Genomic DNA, 20,788 nt, shown 5'->3' with positions numbered 1-20,788 from the left:
TTAATTTTTATTGTTATTTGTAGAAATTGGCATTTGTTTTTGTTTTTCAATTAACAAAGCTTCCATCTTCAGCTTAACATCCTTTTCCTTTCTTTTTTTAATTCTTTTTACTTGTTTTTCAATTATAGTTACATAATCATCAATAAATTCTTCCTTTAATTGTTCTAGCTGTTTTATAATATCATTAAATCCTTCAATTGTTTTTGATGAAATACCTACAGTTTTTATTCCTTCATAAAATTCATTAATCATTAATGCACAAGATCTACTAAAGCTAGCCATGTATGTTTCATCATTCAAAACATCTTCGTTAAAAGTGTCATAATTTTTCATCCATTCAATACATTTATCATGCCTAATGATATCAATTTTATTAAAGCAAGCTAAGAATGGTAATCTGGTTTTATATAAAATACTACATGCATAAAGCATATTAGACATAAAAGTAATAGGTCTTTCACATCGAACAGTATCTATAATATAATTAATAACAACTGGAAAGCTAACTGATAATGTTTCTAAAATTATATTTCCACTGGCTGACCAGTTAAACACTTCAATTTGCCCAGGTGTATCGACAATTATATAGTTTAATTTATGTTTTCTTTTTTCTAATAATTCAATAACCTTATCAAATCTAGTAGCAAATAAATTTAAGCATGTCATTATGGCACCATTAGGTCCTAGTTTATATTCTTTCATAACCTCATGATATTTTATACTATCTCTTATATCTATATTTGTTGGATATTGTAAATGTTTAACGGCTGGATCTAGATTAATTGTATATACTTTTTTTTTTTTTTGTATTTTTAAATAATTATATAATGCTCCAATATATGTTGTTTTTCCACTACCTGCCATACCAATAGCAATTATAACGATTGGTAGTTTTTTGTAATAATCTTTCATGTTTCCATTATTATTTAAAGGGTGTTCGCTATTTGGTGATTCTTTTAATTTTTTGCTTGTTTCTTCATTTTTAATAAATTCCGATGTTTTGTTGGCTGTTAACACATCTGGATTGTTTTCTTTTAATGTGCTTTCTTTAACTGTCGTCTCATTTAGAGAATTTGCATCGGCTTTATTGGTACATATGTCATTGTTAATTTTTTTTTCTGATATATTACTTATATTTTCAGTTTCAGTGGGCTGATTAATTTTATTATAGGAATCACTAATTGTATCACTACATTCTCGTTTTTCAAAGCTTTCTTTATTTTTATCCGTTTTACTGTCAACGGGTTCAGCACGGTGGTCATAATTTTCTTTTATTAAAAGATTTTTGCATGATATATCATTGCCTTGCTTATCTTTTAGCGTGTCAGTATTTAATGCATTATTACTTAATTTATAATTATCGATATTATTAACATTTTGTTCTTGATTACTTTCTTTAGTATTTCCCTTTTTATCTTCCATTATGATAATAGAAATGTTGTGCAAAGCAAAAAATATAAAAACCAAACAAATTTATTTAAAAATTGGTATATATAATTTTAGCAAACTTTGAATTCAAAAAAAACATTTATTTTCCATTAAAGCAGTATACTAAAAATACATGACGCAAAAGATCATTTTTAATTTTAATTCAAGGAAAATAAATACGTAAGTAATTGAACGAATAAATATATATATAATATATATATTTATATGATTTTATTTTTCTTAAAGTGTAGCTTTTTTTGATGGAAAAAAAATGAAATTATGATTAAAAATTATATATATATATTGTAAATTAAAAAAATATAAAACTTATGCTAAGAAATAATTTATTTTAATTTTATTTACTATTATTTTTTGTGGGTGAAAAATTGTCAAAAAATAAACTTTTGAAATGAATTTAATATATGTTATATTTTATTCATATAGATATAATACTATTGATGTTACTATTCCACGAAATTTGTTTATATAGATTTTTTCTTATTACTACTAATTTGTAAAAAAATCGGAATATATATGTTTAATTGGAAAGTTTATTAAAAGAAAACTCTATTCTTACTATATTTTTTTTTACTTGCCCTTTTGATTAATATGAGTCAATTTTTATTTAAATCAATAAGGTGAAATTTAAATAACTTAAGCTCCTACATATTTGACATACAATTGTATAAATGTATTATATTTGTGTAATATATATCATTTTCTTTTTAAAGATACTTCAATAGTTGTAAAACATCTGCATTTTAGATTAAGCACTTGAAATGAAATATAAATAAATCGAATAGCCAATAACTTGATTAATGTACTTGTTAAATTTCAAAATATATTTGATAGCCATATATAAAAGGAAACATAAGTATTGGGAAAAATATAAAATAATAAACACCACAAAATTATGATTGCGCTATTATGTAAATGATATTTCCATAGCATGTTTTGATATGTTTATTTTTTTTTTTGTAAATCATAAAACAATATAAATTAAATAATTTATCCTTATGTTTGGAACTGTATCTCCATGATATACCATCTTTTTAATATATTTACGAAGTTTTTTATAATACATTTCAATATAGTATAATTCATTGTTATATAATTATGTATATGATATAAATTTTAAAAATTGGAGATCCATGGCTACACCAATGTTGTTAGCGTGTGTTCCCATATTTATAGGCAATATAATTTAATTAACCAAAAAAAAAAAATATTTTATAAAAAAAAACAAAAAAAAATAATATAACTTTAAAATATTTCATATAACTTATTAAGTACGTCATAAAAGACACATTGTTATAAAGTACTAAAATTACTTAAATAGACAAAATTGGGAAGATGATACGTTTACACAGTTTCTATTATAATGTCGTTTAAAATATTTCTTAAATATAAAAGACATTCAACTTATGAATAAATCATAAAATTCCCTTATTATTAGAGTAAAAATTAATTATAATAATAAACTGTAAGGTGTGAAAGCTATTATGATATAGCTACATTGTAAAAATATATCTGCTTATTTATTTTTTTTTTGTTTCATGATTATTTTTATGAATATAATATAAATTTTATAAATAAAAATTATTAAAAAATGGGCTTTATAAATATTAAATTATATTTTAAACTCAATTGGGTATAAAGCACATTATGATTATATAGTTATATTGGGTAATTATAAATATATATGTAAAAATGATAATACACACTTAATTTAACGAATATGGCTAAAAGGAAATTCTATAAGCACTATAAAATTAATACATGAAAATAATTTTATGAAACAATTTTATGAAACAATTTTATGAAACAATTTTATGAAACAATTTTATGAAACAATTTTATGTAACAGTTTTATGAAACAATTTTATGTAACAGTTTTATGAAAAAATTTTATGATTATTTGAATATCCCATTCGCGACAAATTAGCTTTAATATATATTTTATAATAATTATTAAAATAGACATATTTATGCAAATCTTTTTAAATACTTTATAATGTAAACTATTTAATGTGGCTAATTATCGTTTTAATAAAGAAGCAATATAATGTAAAAATATATGAATTGATTTCAGCATGGATATTGCTAAAAAGACAGTAGACCTATAATATGGTGAAGTGGTATAGACATAATTATCTTTGAAGTTGATTTATTATTATATGGTAAGTAAAGGGTTCTAACAAAAATATAGAGTTTTATATAAATAAATAAAATGTTATAGATAAAAAAACACAAACTTCTAAATATGTAACAGAGAAAAACTATCAATATTAATGTCAAATGATAGTCCATAAATAAATATTTTTCATAAATTATAATACAACATTTGTAATGTTGAACAAATTAAATAAATGTATATAGCTCATATAAAAACGCATGAGCAAGTTATATGTAAATTAAAAATGTTTGAAAAGAAAAAAGACATTTCATGATAATAATTTAAAATAAATCTAATTAATGAAATATAATTTAATTATTAATATATGCATCATAATATTAAAGCATATAAAATTGTTATATGATATATATTTTTATTAATTATTTTCAAATGTATTTTTTAAATTGGAAATAGTTGCCATTTTTATTGATTTAACTACTTTAAGAATAAGGTCTTCCATATTGGGAGATTCAACATCAATCTACATAAAAAATGGATAAATATATAAAATAATTATATTTTTTGCGAATAAATAATATATATTATAAATATGACATTTATACAGAAATTATATATTTTTGATGAATGGTGAAATATAATTATTATGTGATTAAAATATTTATATTGCTTACAGAGTTGACACAAGTAAGATTAACATATTCATCTTCTTTTTTAATGATACATCCAGATAAATTAATATACGTTTTTATTATCTCTCCATTTACAATATCATCTTCAGGATCAATTTCGGTTTGGAATGAATTTGCGCTTTCTAAAATTGTGTTTCTATAGCTATATTCATAAGTATCGTTATGATCATATATATCTGCTGATGCATGAACAATTATTGTTTCATTTTCTGATACCTACAAAATTAACAAAAATTGTATATATATGTATTTGTATAAATTATGATATGATAATATGAAAAAAAGTTGTTTCTAAACGAAGAAAAAAAATATTTTCTTACTTCAACTTTGTAGGCTAAAGCATATAAATATTCTTGGGCTAGTCCCACAAGACTTCTGGATCGAAGTTGAACAATTACTAAATTGGGATTGTATACACGTACAAGTTTCCCTAAAAAAAATAATAATTTTGCAAAATAAAAAAACAATAACGTAGACGGTGGCAATAATAAATTTCAAAATATCAATAAATAGTCATAATCATGTATTTATATTATTAATTAATTACCATTAATAAAATTTCCATCGAAATGTTTGGCACCATTGGGATCCCATAATATTTTGACGATATCATTATACTAATGAAAACAAAAAAAACGTGGTTATATATATATATAATAATTTTTTTTTTATTTGAAATTAATTTTATAACATAAAAAAATAAGTTGATTAATTTATACATGATCTGGATTGCGGATTTTAAGCTCGAGTTTTCCAATGTCTGTATCTTCATGTTTCTTAAAATAAACAGTTGCTTCCTCATCATATTTATGATATAAATTATAATCTTCTTCACTTTGAGCATGTTGTTGTAAAAGAGTTACAGCCTCTTTCATAATTTCTTCTGCTTTTTTAGCTTCTTCAGTATCTGTACACATTACGTCTGTATTTTGTTCATATATATCTTCCGAAACACCATTGGCAAAAGTGGATCTATTTTTCAATTTTATTTACATTTTTAATTAGAAAAAAAAAGGTAAGTGTATTTATTTATAAAATGAAATTCATATTGTCCAATTGTTATGAAAATACACAACACATGAACATATTTTAATACTCTCGTTTGTATGTATCCATAGTTAGATTAAATGGTGACATATACAATATATTTATTATATTTTCTTACATAAGATTGTCTGAAGATGATCTCCTTAGAAAAGGATCGCTTGCAATGACTTTATTGTTTACATATAGGAAAGAACCCAAAAGAGAAAACACAGTTTTCATGTATATTTTATTCATTTTTGAATTTGATAAATAAAAAGTAAAAAATATATTAATATTTTTAAAAAATTATATAAGTATAATTAAAATCGGAGAAAAGTATTTTCGAGAAAATTATAAAAATTTATATTGATTTTTTAAAAAATTATTATTCAAAGATAACTATGTATAGTTATTTAATTTGTACGGTTCATAAACCCGTGGATATTTTTTATTTAAATAATTTTATTCTCAAACAACGTCAATATATGTAATTTCATAAATATTATGCTTTTTAATTTACCTAATATCATAATACCTAAAAATAATTAATTTTAATTAAATTATAATAATACATTTAATATATAACATACTCTTTTTCTATTTTATAATTTATCAAATCAAAACAGAAATATATATATAATATGTGGTAACGTGTGGGGTTATTATATTTGCACATATGTCGAAAGTCCCTATATTAGTCTTATCTATATTGTTTTATCTAGTAACAAATTAATAATTTAAAATATAGATTATAATTTTTAATGCAACACTTGATAAACACTATTTTAATATGACTATTGATGCATATCCTAGTGAATGAGCATTTATGATAGAAAGGATACTATATTAGTAATTATATTAAAAAATAAGAATGTTGTTTATTGTGAATTTAATATATGGTTTTTATATTTTTAAATATCAAAAGAATTCGACTTAATCCCCAAATTACAACATGTGCACCCGTGGTATTTATTACAGTGCAATATCGCAATAACAATATTTGTCAATTCATGATAAAATAGTTTAATAAAATTTACATTATGGTAACTCCGGTTTTATATTATTTTTTTATCGTTATTAATCGAAATTTGACTAAATTATATTTTCTAATATAATCATAAGGCGACAAAAATTGTGTATTATTAGTAGTATTGATACACATTTATTTATGTAAATTAATGTGAGTTATAAAATGTGTTTTTATGTGCAAAACAAATATTATATTTAATAAGAATTGAAACAAAAAAAAAACAAAAAATAAACAAAAATAAACAAAAAAAACATAAAACAAACAAAAAAAAACATAAAACAAAAAAAACACAAAACAAAAAAAACATAAAACAAAAAAAAAGCATTAAATTGCAAATATTTAAAGCATAATGGCAATTTTTTTAAGTTATGTGATTTTATTTTGTATGTAATTATAATACTCGACATATTAATTTGGTATTATAAATTACAATTTTATAAATATGTTTACATATATAACATTCGACAATTAGCATTTATATGTGTAACACAAAAAAAAATTTAAACATAAAATTGTTACATTAATATGGTAAATATCCATATAAAATAGTTTTTGTTATTTGTAGTTGTAAATTCCCTATAATATTAACTTTTATAAACAAATGGTTTTTAATTAAATGATAAATCCTCGTTCATATCTATTTCTATAACTTCATCTTCTCTTTCAAAAAGCGTACTTTCACCGTCATCATAAAAACCTTTAGATTTATCGAATTCCATTTCATTTTTATCCCTTTTTTCTTTTATTCTTATAATTATATAACATCCTACTAAGGCAAATGCAATTGCTCCGGCATATTTAACCGAATTTTCTGTATCTCTTGTTTTGGAATAGTCTTTTTTATCTGAACTTGAGTTTTGGTGATTTTGATTTATATCGTTTGTATCATTAATATCATTAATATCATTAATGTCATTAATATCATGATGATATGTATTGTTAACATGTTCTGTTTGCGTTATTTCTTGTTCCCTATTAATAGTCTGTAAATTATTACGATTTTCTATCTCCTGTTTTTTATTTTTTAAATCGTCTATAATTTTTAAATTTTGCTGTATTAAATCTTTAAGGATGTTTTGACTCTTATCTAAATCAAGAATTATGCTATTGGCATCTTCTTCAAGTTTTTTGGCAACATTATATGATACATTATTATTGTTACCATATTCTGATTCGATTAAATTAATGACTTTGTTAATACGAGAGATTATTGATGTAACATTATTTTTATTACCTGTAATGGTGGGTAATTTTGTTTCTGATTCTTTATTATAATTAAGGATTTTTTGTATTATATCGTCTATTTCATCTTTATTTGAATTATTTTGAATTTTGTTAGTTTGTTGTTCAACATAATTTCGTATAGTATTGACATAATTGGTTATTTGCTCGCTTCTGATCTCATAAGTAGAATTTTTAATATCTTCTAAACTCTTTTGTATTTCGATAAGTTCGTTTTCTATAGTTAAATCCTTAGAAATATGTTTTTTAACATCATTTACATCTTGTGATATGGTAGATATAGTATTATTTATATTATTTATATTATTATTATCATAAAATTGGGCTTTGATTCCATTTATTTTATTTAGAATTTCCTGAAATGATTGAATTGTGGTTTTTAAAGATTCTTTAATTTTTGATACATCATTTTCATTAGTGTCTTGAATATGTTGCTTGATTATATTACTATCATTTTCATATGTTGTAACAAAATTTAAAATGCTTTGGACTTTCTCCTTTAATTTGGTAATTGTGTCTATATATAAGGTTATATTTTCGTTTTCTTCGCTAGTAATATTTTCTATTTCATCTATCTGACGTTTATACTTAACAATATCATGATATATCTCTTTAAGTGTATTGAAGTTAGGAATTGGAGTTTCATTTAGTGCATGAAGGAATTTATTTTTTTTATCAGAAATCTTTTGACCAATTTCCTTTAAATCATTTAAATTTGCTGTTAATTCACTTTCCTGCAACTGTAAAATATTATCAAATTGTTTGGATATATCAAAATATTTTCCATTAATTTGACCTATATTTAATAATTTAAAGACATGCATTTTTTTATAAAGTTGTTTTATGGATTCGATTGATTTATGAAGTTCAGAATTGAAATAAACCATTTGTATTTTATTATTGTGTAATGCATTGGCATCGATGTTATTTGAATCTATTGTAAATAGCTTGGTCAAGTTTTTGATTGCCTGAGTTGCTTCCTTTTCCTTTTCTATTAAATTATTATTATCATTAGTTGCATCTGAAAGTTTACTTGTTACATATTTGTTTATTTGATGTAAATCATATTTTAGTTGCAATGTGGCGATGTCATCATTTAAAGAATTGGAAGTATCACCAATGTATTTTAAAAATTCTTTTGAAAATTTAGTTGCAGATTCTATGAATTTCGAGTAATCAGTTATTTTGATTTTAAGAGTCTCGGCTAACGTTGTATGTGTAAAAAGCATGCAGTTCTTTCTCGTTTCTATTAATTTATCAATTAAATCATTTTTTTCTATTATTTTATCATCAATTTTTTTTATTTCAGCATTAAATTTGTTAGTTAGTTCTTTTAGTTTTTGTTTAGATTGTAAAATATTATTATTTTCCTCTGAAGAATCGTAATTATTTTCTAATTCTTCTATAACTTTAATATCATTATTAAATTTTTCTTCCATATCTGTTACATTAAAATCTATCCCTAGTTTTTCTTTTTCTTGTTTATAATTATTGCTTTTTTCTTTGACTTGATCATACTTTGACGATTCTAAAATGGTATCATAATTTTGAAAGTTGCATGATAATTTGTTTAATTCGTTAGATTTATGCAAAAGTAGTTTAACTTCACTTAATATTTTTTCTTTTTTATATTTTAAATCACTTAATGTGCCTCTTAATTCATTAGTTGCTTGAACCTTTTCATATAAACGTCGGTTTTCGAATATAAGCTTTAATGTTTGTTGTTCTTTTTTCTGCAATTCCTGACTTTTTTTTAATATATCAAGAAGAATACTGTAAGAATCACTTATTTTTGTATATGTTTCTGTTTTTTTTTGTGGAGATGGAATAAAGATTAGAGTATCTTCTGTTTTGGAGTCCAAGTAAGATAATATAGCTATTTTAATATCTTTAAATAAATCTATTCCTGAGCTGTTTTTTATTTTAATATTTAAAGTATTTGCTAATTTCGGAATATTTCTAAATATGTTTTCTGCCTCATATTTATAACTATAATATGTGTTATTGACAATATTTGCATACATTTCTTTTGTTTGATTTAGTATATTTAATAATGAATTTTCATCAGTTGAATTTTTAACAGTATTAATAGAGTTTGAAATATTATCAAACCCTTCATTAACTTTTGAATATTCGTTTTTAAAATTATCATTCACAGTATTTAATTTTTTTTTAAAATGTGTGACTATTCTATCAAATTCATTTTCTTTTATATAATCTAAATAGGATTTGGCTTTATTTACATTTTCTATATTTTTTAAGAGTTCCTTTTGTGTGTCTATTCGTTTATTTTGAATTTGATTATATGTTATGGATTCTTTTGAAACCGTTTCTAAATAATTTGTTATTAGATTGTATGATTTAATAAATTCTTCATATATATTACCCATTTCTGTATTATATTTTCCCAGGTTTTCATCACTGTCAATACCTTCTAAATCATTAGCGTTAAAAGAAGATATTATATGTTGTATTGTTGGTTTTATTAATTCTTTTGTTGATTCAATTTGGTTTTTATTTGTTTTGGCGATTTCATTTATTTTTTCTACAATTCCAATTTCGTAATTCTTTTTATGCTGATTTACAGTATTTTCTATATTTTTAATTTTGGAGTTAACTTCATCTAATTCTTTTTTTTGGTCTTCAATATTTTTTTTTTGTTTTTTGAGAGATTCTAAAAGTTCCTCAAGGGTTTTTAATTGTTTCCCGTTCTCTGTTAGTTTTGTTTCTTGAGTATCTATAGATAAATTTGATATTTGTTTCTCTAAGTCGTTGGTCTCTTTTAAGCAATCATCTGATTTTGTTCTTATTTCATTTATTTTTATGATTTTTGTTTTGAATGGCTCTACGGATACTTTAATAGATGTTATTGCTTTATTAGATTTATCATTGTTAGCAACTTCATCTTCAATATGAATTTTTTCGTTTTTTATTTCATTCATTTTTTTTTCAGATTTGCCTGATTCCAATGTACAATAGTTGTGTGCGTCTTTTATTTCCTTTATGATTTGTTTTGAATCATTTTTTGTTTTATCAAATTTATTTTTTAATTCTACCGCATAATATTTATTTAAAAGTACAGTTACTTCTTCTTTATATTGTTCAAATAATTCCTTATTTTTTTGGATTGCTTTTTTATTTTGATCAGCCTCGGTTTTATAACCATTAGACTTATCCTTGTGGCTTTTCAATTCTTTGATATTATAATCATGGTCATTAGTGCCATTATTTTTTTTAATTTCTAATATGTATTGTGATTTATTATCAGCCATTTCTATATTATTAAAGTTTGATAATACAATTTTATTATACTCTTCGGCATTTTTAAAATGATTGGTGATATTAGTTTCTTCGTTTAAAATATTTTTTTTTAAGACGTTAATATTCTTTATACATTCATCAATATCTTTATCATCTAAAGTTGAATTTATTTTCGATCTACATTCTTTTAAACTTAAATCGCCTTCGATTTTTTTAATTACTTTTTCTGAATTATTTAATTCATCATTTATGTTTTTTTTATTCTTTTCAATTTCACTAGTATATTCTTTTACTTTGTCAATAATTTTTTTAATTTTATTTAATTTTAAAATATTATATATGTTCGCAACTTCGTTTAAACATTGATTAATATCACTATTATGATTTTGAGATTCAGAAACATTTTTCTGTAACTTGTTTTTAATATCATTTATATCTGATTCCCTAGAAAAGTCTTGTATTATTTTTGAAGATTTATCATAGATATCAGAAATGTTTTCTTTATGATTCTTACTTTTATCGTGACATTTTTTGTCATCATCATGTGATATTTTAAGCGCTTCCATTTCCTTATTTATGTCCATTTTTATGTCCATTTCTGTTTCTATTTCTTGTGATTTTTTTTTTATATTATCAAGATCATCTATATATGCTTCCATTGATTTTATCGTATTTTCAGCCTTTTTCTTTTCTTCATCAATTTGTTCCAAAAATAGGTTGCCTAAATTTTGTCCATATGATAAATTTATATCTTTTACTTTTTCTAACGATGTGTTATCTTTTTCTATTTTTGATATTTCACTTAATAATTTATTTATTTCCTCATATATATTTTTTTTTTTGTCTATTTTTGTTACTATGATTTGTTGTTTTTTTTTTATTCCTTCTACATTATCGTTAGATATTTCGGTATTTGATACCTTTTCTAATTTATTTATTTGTTCTTTCATTTCACTAACATAGCTTTCTGATTTTTTTTGTATATCATCTAATCCATTTATATGTTGATCGATTTGTTGACTTACAGCCATAATGTCATCATTAATTTTTTTAATTTTATCAGTATATTTTATATTTCCTTCTTTCCCAAAATCACTAAAATCATAATGTTTTAATTTTTCCTTTATTTTATTCAAATTGGTTACGTTTTCTTTTACCTTTTCAAATACTTTGGTATTTAGTGATTCTATATTTATTCCAATTTCTCTTTCTGTTTCTTCACTAATATTATAAATTGATGCATGAATTTTTATTTCGATTTTTGAAATTTCTTCATTTATATGGATATTTTTTTCCTTAATATCATTAAAAGTTTTTTCTTTTTCAGTGAATTGATTATATAACATGTTTTCTTCATTTATTCCTAAATTTGCTTTTAAATCACTAAAATATTTTATCAATTCATTATTATTTGCTTCGTGATTATTTAAAGAAAATTCTGTGAATTTGTTTTCTAATTTTGTCTGTTTACCTGTTAATATTTGTTCAAACTTTTCTATATAAGATTTGTCTATTGAATTAGTTTCCTTTACGGTTTTAATATTTTGATTTAACATGTCTTTTAATATAGTTTGTTTACTACTAAATTTTGTTATTGACTCTTTGGTGCTTTTACATACTTTTATATACTCATCTACCTTTTTAAGGGTATTAATGTTTTGGTATTCCTTTTCAATGGAGTTTTTTGTTTCATTAATTAAAGATTTATTATCATTAAAACTTTGTTCACATTTTTTTAATTCTTTATCCGAAACTTCTGCTTTTATTTTATCTGTTAATTCAGTAAATTGACTGTGCTCTGAATTGACAGTTTCTTTATATTTTTTGTTAAAATCAATATATGTATTTACTTTACTTAAGATTTCGTCTTTCATAGTTTTTACTTCACTGATGATTTTTGATATTTCATCTTCGTTGGTTGGTATTGTTGTCATGTGCTCATTGGATTTATCGTAGTTTTGTTTGGCTTCTTCTTCTTTTGTATTGTCTACATTAGTTTGACTATTATAATGATTTCTGATTTCTAACATTTTAGATTTATATTCACTTAATTGCTCACGTTTTTTATCGTAGTCACTTATCTTATTTGATAGTTCTTTTTCTTTGTTTTTAAAATCTTCTAACATTTTATTTAGTTCTTTACTAATCTCATCATATATATATTTTTTTATCTCCAAAATTGTGTTTGGTAGTTTGTTGTTAGTTTCTATATTATTTAGATGTGATTTAACTGTTTCAATTTCCATCTTTTGGATTTTATCATATACATTATCTATTTTCGATCTTAAATTTTCAAGTTTCGTTTTGTCTTCTATATCATCAATGGGATCTTCTTTAACTATAGAAGATAATTCATTGTAAAATGTATCAATGTCACCTTCATAAATTTGGTCAAAATATGATTTTATTGTATTATATATTGTATTTTTGTTTTCTATATATCCCGTAACTTTATATGGTGATTGGTTAGCTAATTCATCAATGTATGCATTGTTTTTTTCTATTTCTTTCTTTAATTCAACTGTGTTTTTAACATATTCGATTTTGGCAATTATGTCTTTTATTTTTTTGTTTAATTCTAATTTTAAGCCTTCTAAATATTTCCTTTCAGCCTCCTCATCTAAATATTTTTTAAATAACTCTCTAATTTCTTTTTCCAATCGAACAGTTTCTTCATTGCTTTTTGTCAATTCCGTTATTGTTTCCAGCTTTGTTTTTTCCCAACTTTTCGCTAATTCTAGGGAAGATGTAAACCCTTCCCTTCCTTCTGGATAAGTTGATACATTTAATTTATTTTTGATTTGATTACTAATTGTGTATTTTCTTAAAATTCCACTATTTTTTAATTTTATCATAGATTCATTCAAACCTTTAAATTGATTCATAAGTGGTAAAATTAATGATATTGTATTTTTCATTGGATCTTTGGTGCCATTAAGATTTTGTGTATTTTTATAAAAATCCCATTTGTTTTCAAATATTTTAAGGAATTCAGCTTCTAATGATTTGAATGTAGATTGTGGTTTCAACAAATTAAAATCAGAAATTTCATCTTTTTCTATTATATTTCCATCTGAATCTACTTTGTTTATTAATGCGTCCCCTATCAATTTTAAAAAGTATAATAAGGAATGTTTATAAGTAAGACGTATTGATTCTAAATATTCTAGAACTGTATGATTATATTTTATAATACTATATGACTCCCCTATTTTTTTAATTTCATTAAAATGTTGATCACAATTAGTATTATCAATAATAGTTTTGGTACATTTATTCACAGAAACCTCTTCTTTTTTACATATTTCTATGTGTTTATTATGTTTATTTTGAATATCTTCGTTTTGTTTTTTTATAAATTCTAGTTTTGTTACAAGATTCTTTAGACTATTGTTTTTTTCTAATTCGGTTATTAGAAAATTTATAAATGGAATCACTTCATTATCTTTGGGAACATCCCAGCTTCTATTACAACTTGGACCGAGATACGTCACATTTTTACAAAATTCAGAATCTTTCTTATCAAGATCCTTGAGTTTTCTGTTATTTTTACAATTCTTTTTATATACGCCTTCTTCAGATGAAATAATATCATTTGGTTTATTTTTTATTTTTTCAAGTTCATTTGTTAAGCAACTTATAAAGTTTGTTTTTGATGTTGTATATGAGTTATAATCATCCATCGGAGGATTATTATAAAAATTATAAAAAGGATTGTGTATTTTGTCAAGTTCCTTTATTAATTCACTTTTTTTAGGTTCGCATAACTCTTTTATTCTTGCGATATTATTATAAATATCATCATGAGCTTTCTTCAATTTACTTATATCATTGGATTGAGATATTTTTAATTTATCTAATATTTTTAGAATATATTCAGAAGAATATAGAGGGTTATAAAAAAACCATAATACATTTTCATCATTATCATTTACACCATATATGGTATCGACTACATCGAGTACAATTCTATTAATTTGAGATATAACGGTTATTTGTAAAAAAGACTTATTAATTTCAATTAATCTGTTATTTGTTTTTTCATGTTCATGACTAAAATTTCTAAAATGATCAAGATTATTTGTCTTATTATATTCATTATATAATGTGAGTTTTGCATTGTTTATGTTTTTTTTATTTTGAAAGGAGTTGTTATTTATTAAATATGGCTGTATATTTTTTTCATTATTAATGGAATTATTTTTATTATCATATTGTTTTCCATTTGAAAAGTTTGAATTATCAAAATCATTTTCTTTTAAATTATGATATGGATTATAATTGTTTAACTTTGGGGCGTGTTTGTTGTTATTTTCCTCAATTTTGGTTGCACAAATTATATCTGCATATTAGTGGTGAAAAAAATTAAGTAATATTAGTATAAGAATATACACATTTGCATAATTAATACATACAGACATATTAAATAAAATATGTAACCCCACGAATTGAAATAATTTGTTAAAGATCTCTATTACTACCGGAAATAAAAAATGCAGCCAAATTAATAATATAAATATATTTTTTCATTATTAAATATAATATATATTTTTGAGTTAAAAAAAATATATTATATATATTTTCTTCTATATTTATGATGTTTTTATTTGATTTTATTTCATAATATTAATTTTGTTCTACGTTAATTGTTTTAATTTTCTACTTGTCGATCTTTTCATTTAAATATAATATTCTCCATGTTTATATATAAATAAAACATATACGTGTAAGTATATAAAACAAATAATTTTCCATTAAATAAAATTTTTAAATTAAAAATTAAAAAGTTATTATTTGTTGGTGTGTAGATAAAAAAAGGGAATTAAATAATTATGCTCTCATTTTTTTTTTTAGTTTATATAAATAAAAAATTTAATAATTGCATTATAACTTTTTTTTAAGATAAATGTGTGCCAAAAAAAATTGAAAAAGCCAAAAACATTTACACGAATTAATTAAAAAAATTAGAATGATATGCAAATAAAGGGAAATAGTGATTCGGAATAAAGACCTTTTTATTTCACTTTTTATGCATGCAGAAATTCAATAGAAATTTTAATTAAAAACGGCTACATAATTCAAATAAAAACTCGCCATGTTTCGGTTTTAGAATAAATAGTTAGTGTCATGTATATAAAACCCAGATTAAGATGCTGCCCAGGTTGTGTGTAGAATTTTGTTTTAATCAAGTTTGTAGAATCTGGTAATATTTATTGACCTCATATTTATTTAACAATATATATATATAATAAATTGTTTAAGTATATAAATAAAAATTATAAAAAAAATGTCTCACAACCTGAATTTTTAACCTCTAGATAAAGACAAAATTTTGAACAAAAAAAATATGTATAAACATTAACGCAAAAATAACACTGTAAATAAAAAATATATCATAAAATTTAATATTAAAATTTGATGAGCTCATATAAATTAAACATTATTAATGTATAATATTGGTATATTATATTTTAATGGTAAGTTTTGGTTAATTATATATAACAACTTTTATAAATTATCCCAAAATTGCTAATTATTATATTCTTGCTTACTCCTAATTATTTATCTTAATAATAAACATGTATTATAAATATATGAATAATAAATAATGGAAATTTGGATTATATTAACACATTTTTTTGAATTTAATTATTTAAATTTTTTGTTAAATTTCGAATAATAAAGTAGAAATGGTTTATATGGTTTAATTTATTTTTCATAAAGGTTAACACTATATTATTAAAATTATTTTTTTATTTTAACAGCTACACATATATAGTTTGGGAAGTGTAAATTTGTATAAAATTAATATATTTTAAAATGGTTATAATATAAGAATGTTTGTAATAAGAATAAAAATGGGTATATAAAATTGGAATTATTTATTCTATTATATACATTTTTTAATGTTATATTGATGATTAAATATTGAATATTATTTAATTCAGGTAAATTAATATATTTATATGTGAATGTAAATTTTATAGAAAATTTGTATAGCAAATAATTTGTTTTTACTATATTTATGGTATTATAGATATAAAAATCCATAAATATATGTTTTAATATATTGTTTTTATTAAAATATATATATTATAAATAAATTATTTTAAAAAAATTATAAATGAAATGTTATAAATTGATTTAAAGTAGTCTATTGTATCCATTAATTAGGCCGCTGTAGTATACAAGAATAAAATAGTTGTAATAAGTAAATAAACAAACATAAGTTTCACGCATGTGTAATTGGAGAATAAACAACTACTTGATCGGTGTGGATATTATTACATATATATATTTTTTCTCCAAAGTTCGCGTATATTTTCAATTCAAACTGAAAACATTGGGAATATTAACAAATTTACACACATTTGCATAATATGACTACACTAGAAAATATTTTTATTTTATGGTTTATTATATTTTTCCATTTTGTTTTTTTGTGGTTTATCAAAAATTGTTAAATAAAATTATAAAAACACCAAGATCAAATCGTTTTTTTTGTTAGTTTTAAGTTACCGGATTTTAAAAGCTATAACATTTCTTATATCCATTTATACATAGTAAATATCAAATATTTTTGATTGTTTTCGTATTATTATTGCATTAATTCTTTTTTTCTATCTATAAAAAAATAAATATAAATGATTAACTTAATTTTGAAACATGTTCTTATAACTAAAATAATACATAAGATTATTAAAAAAGCAAACGTTTGTATATATAATGTATTTATTATTTTCATATTCAAATAATGTTCAATTATACTTTCTAAATTGAGGAAATATATATAATCGCCGTCAATTATTAAAGTTTTTTTTAATTCATAAAATAAAGGTTAAAAATGAAAAATAGTTTATAAGTTGTTTTATTCTAACCCATTTGAAGCTACTACTATTGGAAAATCGTGGTGTAATAGTGAAAGTGCAAATACAAAATACAATGTTTAAGAAGTGTGGAGATAGAAACCTAGGAACAAGCGACGATAATATTTTAAAAATAAATATATGCTAGTTGGAAATTTTAGTTCCACTATAAGAGAAGAGGTTGATTCGCAAAAATAAAAAGACATAAAGGAGAACATTCATAAGTAAAAGGTAAAGTACAACAAAAATATAGACAATTAACTAAAGAATATAAAAAGCAAATATTTAGTAAAAATGCATTAAATTAAGCTAAAAAATAGTTGATATTATTAATAATGTAAAACAATTTTTAGAATATGATATAACCCTTTTTATGCGAATATGGGTTTGTGACAATTTTCCATTATTTAAATTTATTTCACTTGTTAAAAAGTTTTAATATGAATTCTGATAAGAAATCGAAATAAAATGAATAAATTGCACCATTTTTTTTTGAAAATGTTTTATATTCATCCAACGGAAAAAAGAGAACAGATGCTAAGGGATAGTAATGGAATGAAAATAAATAAAAAGGTTAATGTTTTGGGGAAACCATTTTTTCAGCACGATTTTCGTAATCATATCATATTATGAAGTATTAACTTAAATTTTTATTGTCAAAATAGGAGTTAGGTATTTTTGTAAGAATTTCCCTAAATAATAAACTCAATTAAATAATGAATTAAATTATATATTATAAATTTTGTATGATATTTTTAAACATATATTTATTATTATATAGAGGGGGTAGGGGTTTGTACCACGAGTTATAGTTTTGTTATGTGGAATCTATGCTTTGGTTATGGTTATTAATTGTATCTTTATTTAATTTTTTATAATTTGATGATATTTATTGGTCTGTAAATGTTGATTAAATATATTTACCATCCCGTATGTTTAATCACGAGATAAAGTTCAAAAGTCCAAATATGCAACAAAAAATGGGTTACATCACATTTGTTTATAAGTTATAATATATATAATTGAGTGTTAATATATATTTAATATGATTAAAATAAAATGTCTATATTGTATATATTAATTCATATTATGCTATATCATAATTGCCTATATAAAAGTTAATATGTGGTTATATTGAATCATGTATATCATAATATGTTTCTTTATTTGATGAAACATTTTACTTAGTAAAACTTATTATTTGTATTATATTTGTTTTAATTTAAATCGTATTTTGATAACTGAACAATATAATAATCTTATACATTAGAGTGTAAGTTATAATTATATTCATTTAGAATATCCCTCTACATTACAATATATATTCGGATTAACATATGTGTTTTCAACATTAATTAAACATATTACCAATATATAATGATAGCCATAAAATATAGATGCATGAAACATATATCGAAATTCGACAATACAACGTTATCTATAAAAGGAATTTTATGCATCTAACATTTCTAATCATACAATAAAAATATGCATATTAATAAAAAATTAAATTATAGATATATGTATAATATCCTTTTAATTTTCGATTATGTATAGTATCATTTTATTCTAATGTTTTGAATTCAAATAATATAAACCGTTCTATATATTTTAATTTATTTCTCATAAAGGTATAATATTAGATTAATCACTATTAATTTTTTAATTTTATAGTTTTGAGGTATAAATAAATTATATTTTAGAATAGTTAAAAGAACAAATATAAGTATATTAATAAAATTTAATGTTGTTGTTTGTTCTAATAATTATAAATAATATGATAAATATAATGTGTTATTATTATATGCCTATACATATAATCTAATGAACTACCAATAACTAATATTGAAATATTGTTTTATTGTGAAAAATTCATATAATTATATATTAATATAAATTATATAGAAAAAATATATATAATTAATTTATTTGGAAAAATAATACTTATATTAGGTTATTATATATATAAAAACTCTAAATATAGAATTTAAATATATTGTTATTACGAAACAATATGTTCTAAAATGTTATACTTTAAAACAATGAAACAAAAAAAATTAATAATTGATTTAAATTATTCCTCTTGAGGGCATTAATTATTTCATTGTAGTATATAGTGATATACCATTAGTAACAACAATAATAATATTAGATTAATGTATTATTAAATGCGAACAAGTATATTATGTTTATTTGATATACTTATATGGATGTGAATACATTATACATATTCTTAAACATGTGATAAGATTATAATTATATGCACAAAACATCAAATGAAATATTACAATTTTGACTTAGTATTTTTTAATGTGATAATATTAGAACTAACATTATCAAGCAAAATAATATTAATAATTCTATAGTCTTCTTAAAAATATTGTTTTTCATCATAAAATTAAATATAGTTTATTATAAAATATAAAAGCAAACTATATATTTAGAAAATAATTCTAAGGCATTTTTAATGAAGAATTTAATATATACATGAATTGAAAATTTTAATGGTAGAAAATATAAGAAATAATTAAACTGTGTAGAATAGGTAAATCTTATATGGCTACATTTATGTCTTAAAAAAACATACTTCCCTTATCTCTCCTCTCAATGTGCAATATACCAACCTAATACACATAGTTTTCTATTATACTTTAAAATGTGCATCAATACTTATTTATATGCTATGTATTTAATATTTACTAAGTATTATTTTTAAAAAAATATGCATTAAAATAGTTATATAAGCTTATAAATAGCATAATATATACGGGTTCAGTGCTAATTGTCGTTTTAAACCGTGAAAAAGATGTGCAAAAAATATTATAAAATTATCTAATAAGGTATATTTATAAATTTAATTATATAAGAATAAAAATAAAGTTATTAGACTCATTAAGATGAATTATGAACATATTTATATTAAATAAAAATAATATTAAAATTATGTATATGCAATTAAAAAAGGGAACAATGCAACTTATTTTGTAAATATTATAATTTAAAAAAAAACTATATTATATATTATAAGAAAAAGTATATAAAAATTTAATATATTTAAAAAAATTACTATTTATATACTTTTAAGGATTATAGTAATAATATATTTTTT

At 21.4% G+C, this 20,788-nt stretch overlaps 3 protein-coding genes across 3 annotated transcripts; all 3 read right to left on the bottom strand.

Annotated features, from left to right (window-relative positions):
• PY17X_0603100 (uncharacterized protein) lies at nucleotides 1-1,422 on the bottom strand (the record flags this gene model as incomplete). The annotated part of the gene is made up of 1 exon (XM_724159.2): nucleotides 1-1,422. The coding sequence occupies one exon, from the start codon at nucleotides 1,420-1,422 to the stop codon at nucleotides 1-3; it is 1,422 nt and encodes a 473-aa protein (XP_729252.2).
• A 2,558-nt stretch (nucleotides 1,423-3,980) lies between these two features.
• PY17X_0603000 (fam-a protein) lies at nucleotides 3,981-5,535 on the bottom strand (the record flags this gene model as incomplete). The annotated part of the gene is made up of 6 exons (XM_022955318.1): nucleotides 3,981-4,085; nucleotides 4,237-4,470; nucleotides 4,575-4,684; nucleotides 4,802-4,871; nucleotides 4,974-5,226; nucleotides 5,420-5,535. 6 exons carry the CDS (start codon nucleotides 5,533-5,535, stop codon nucleotides 3,981-3,983), a joined length of 888 nt encoding a protein of 295 aa, XP_022813116.1.
• Nucleotides 5,536-6,918: 1,383 nt separating this feature from the next.
• PY17X_0602900 (reticulocyte binding protein, putative) lies at nucleotides 6,919-15,343 on the bottom strand (the record flags this gene model as incomplete). The annotated part of the gene is made up of 2 exons (XM_034637455.1): nucleotides 6,919-15,155; nucleotides 15,292-15,343. The coding sequence occupies 2 exons, from the start codon at nucleotides 15,341-15,343 to the stop codon at nucleotides 6,919-6,921; spliced, it is 8,289 nt and encodes a 2,762-aa protein (XP_034493428.1).
• Nucleotides 15,344-20,788: the final 5,445 nt, after the last annotated feature.

The sequence above is a fragment of the Plasmodium yoelii genome (assembly GCF_900002385.2).
Source record: "Plasmodium yoelii strain 17X genome assembly, chromosome: 6".
Lineage (NCBI taxonomy): Eukaryota > Apicomplexa > Aconoidasida > Haemosporida > Plasmodiidae > Plasmodium > Plasmodium yoelii.
The sequence above is the reverse complement of the archived record's forward strand: the minus strand, read 5'-3'. Positions and strand labels throughout refer to the sequence as shown.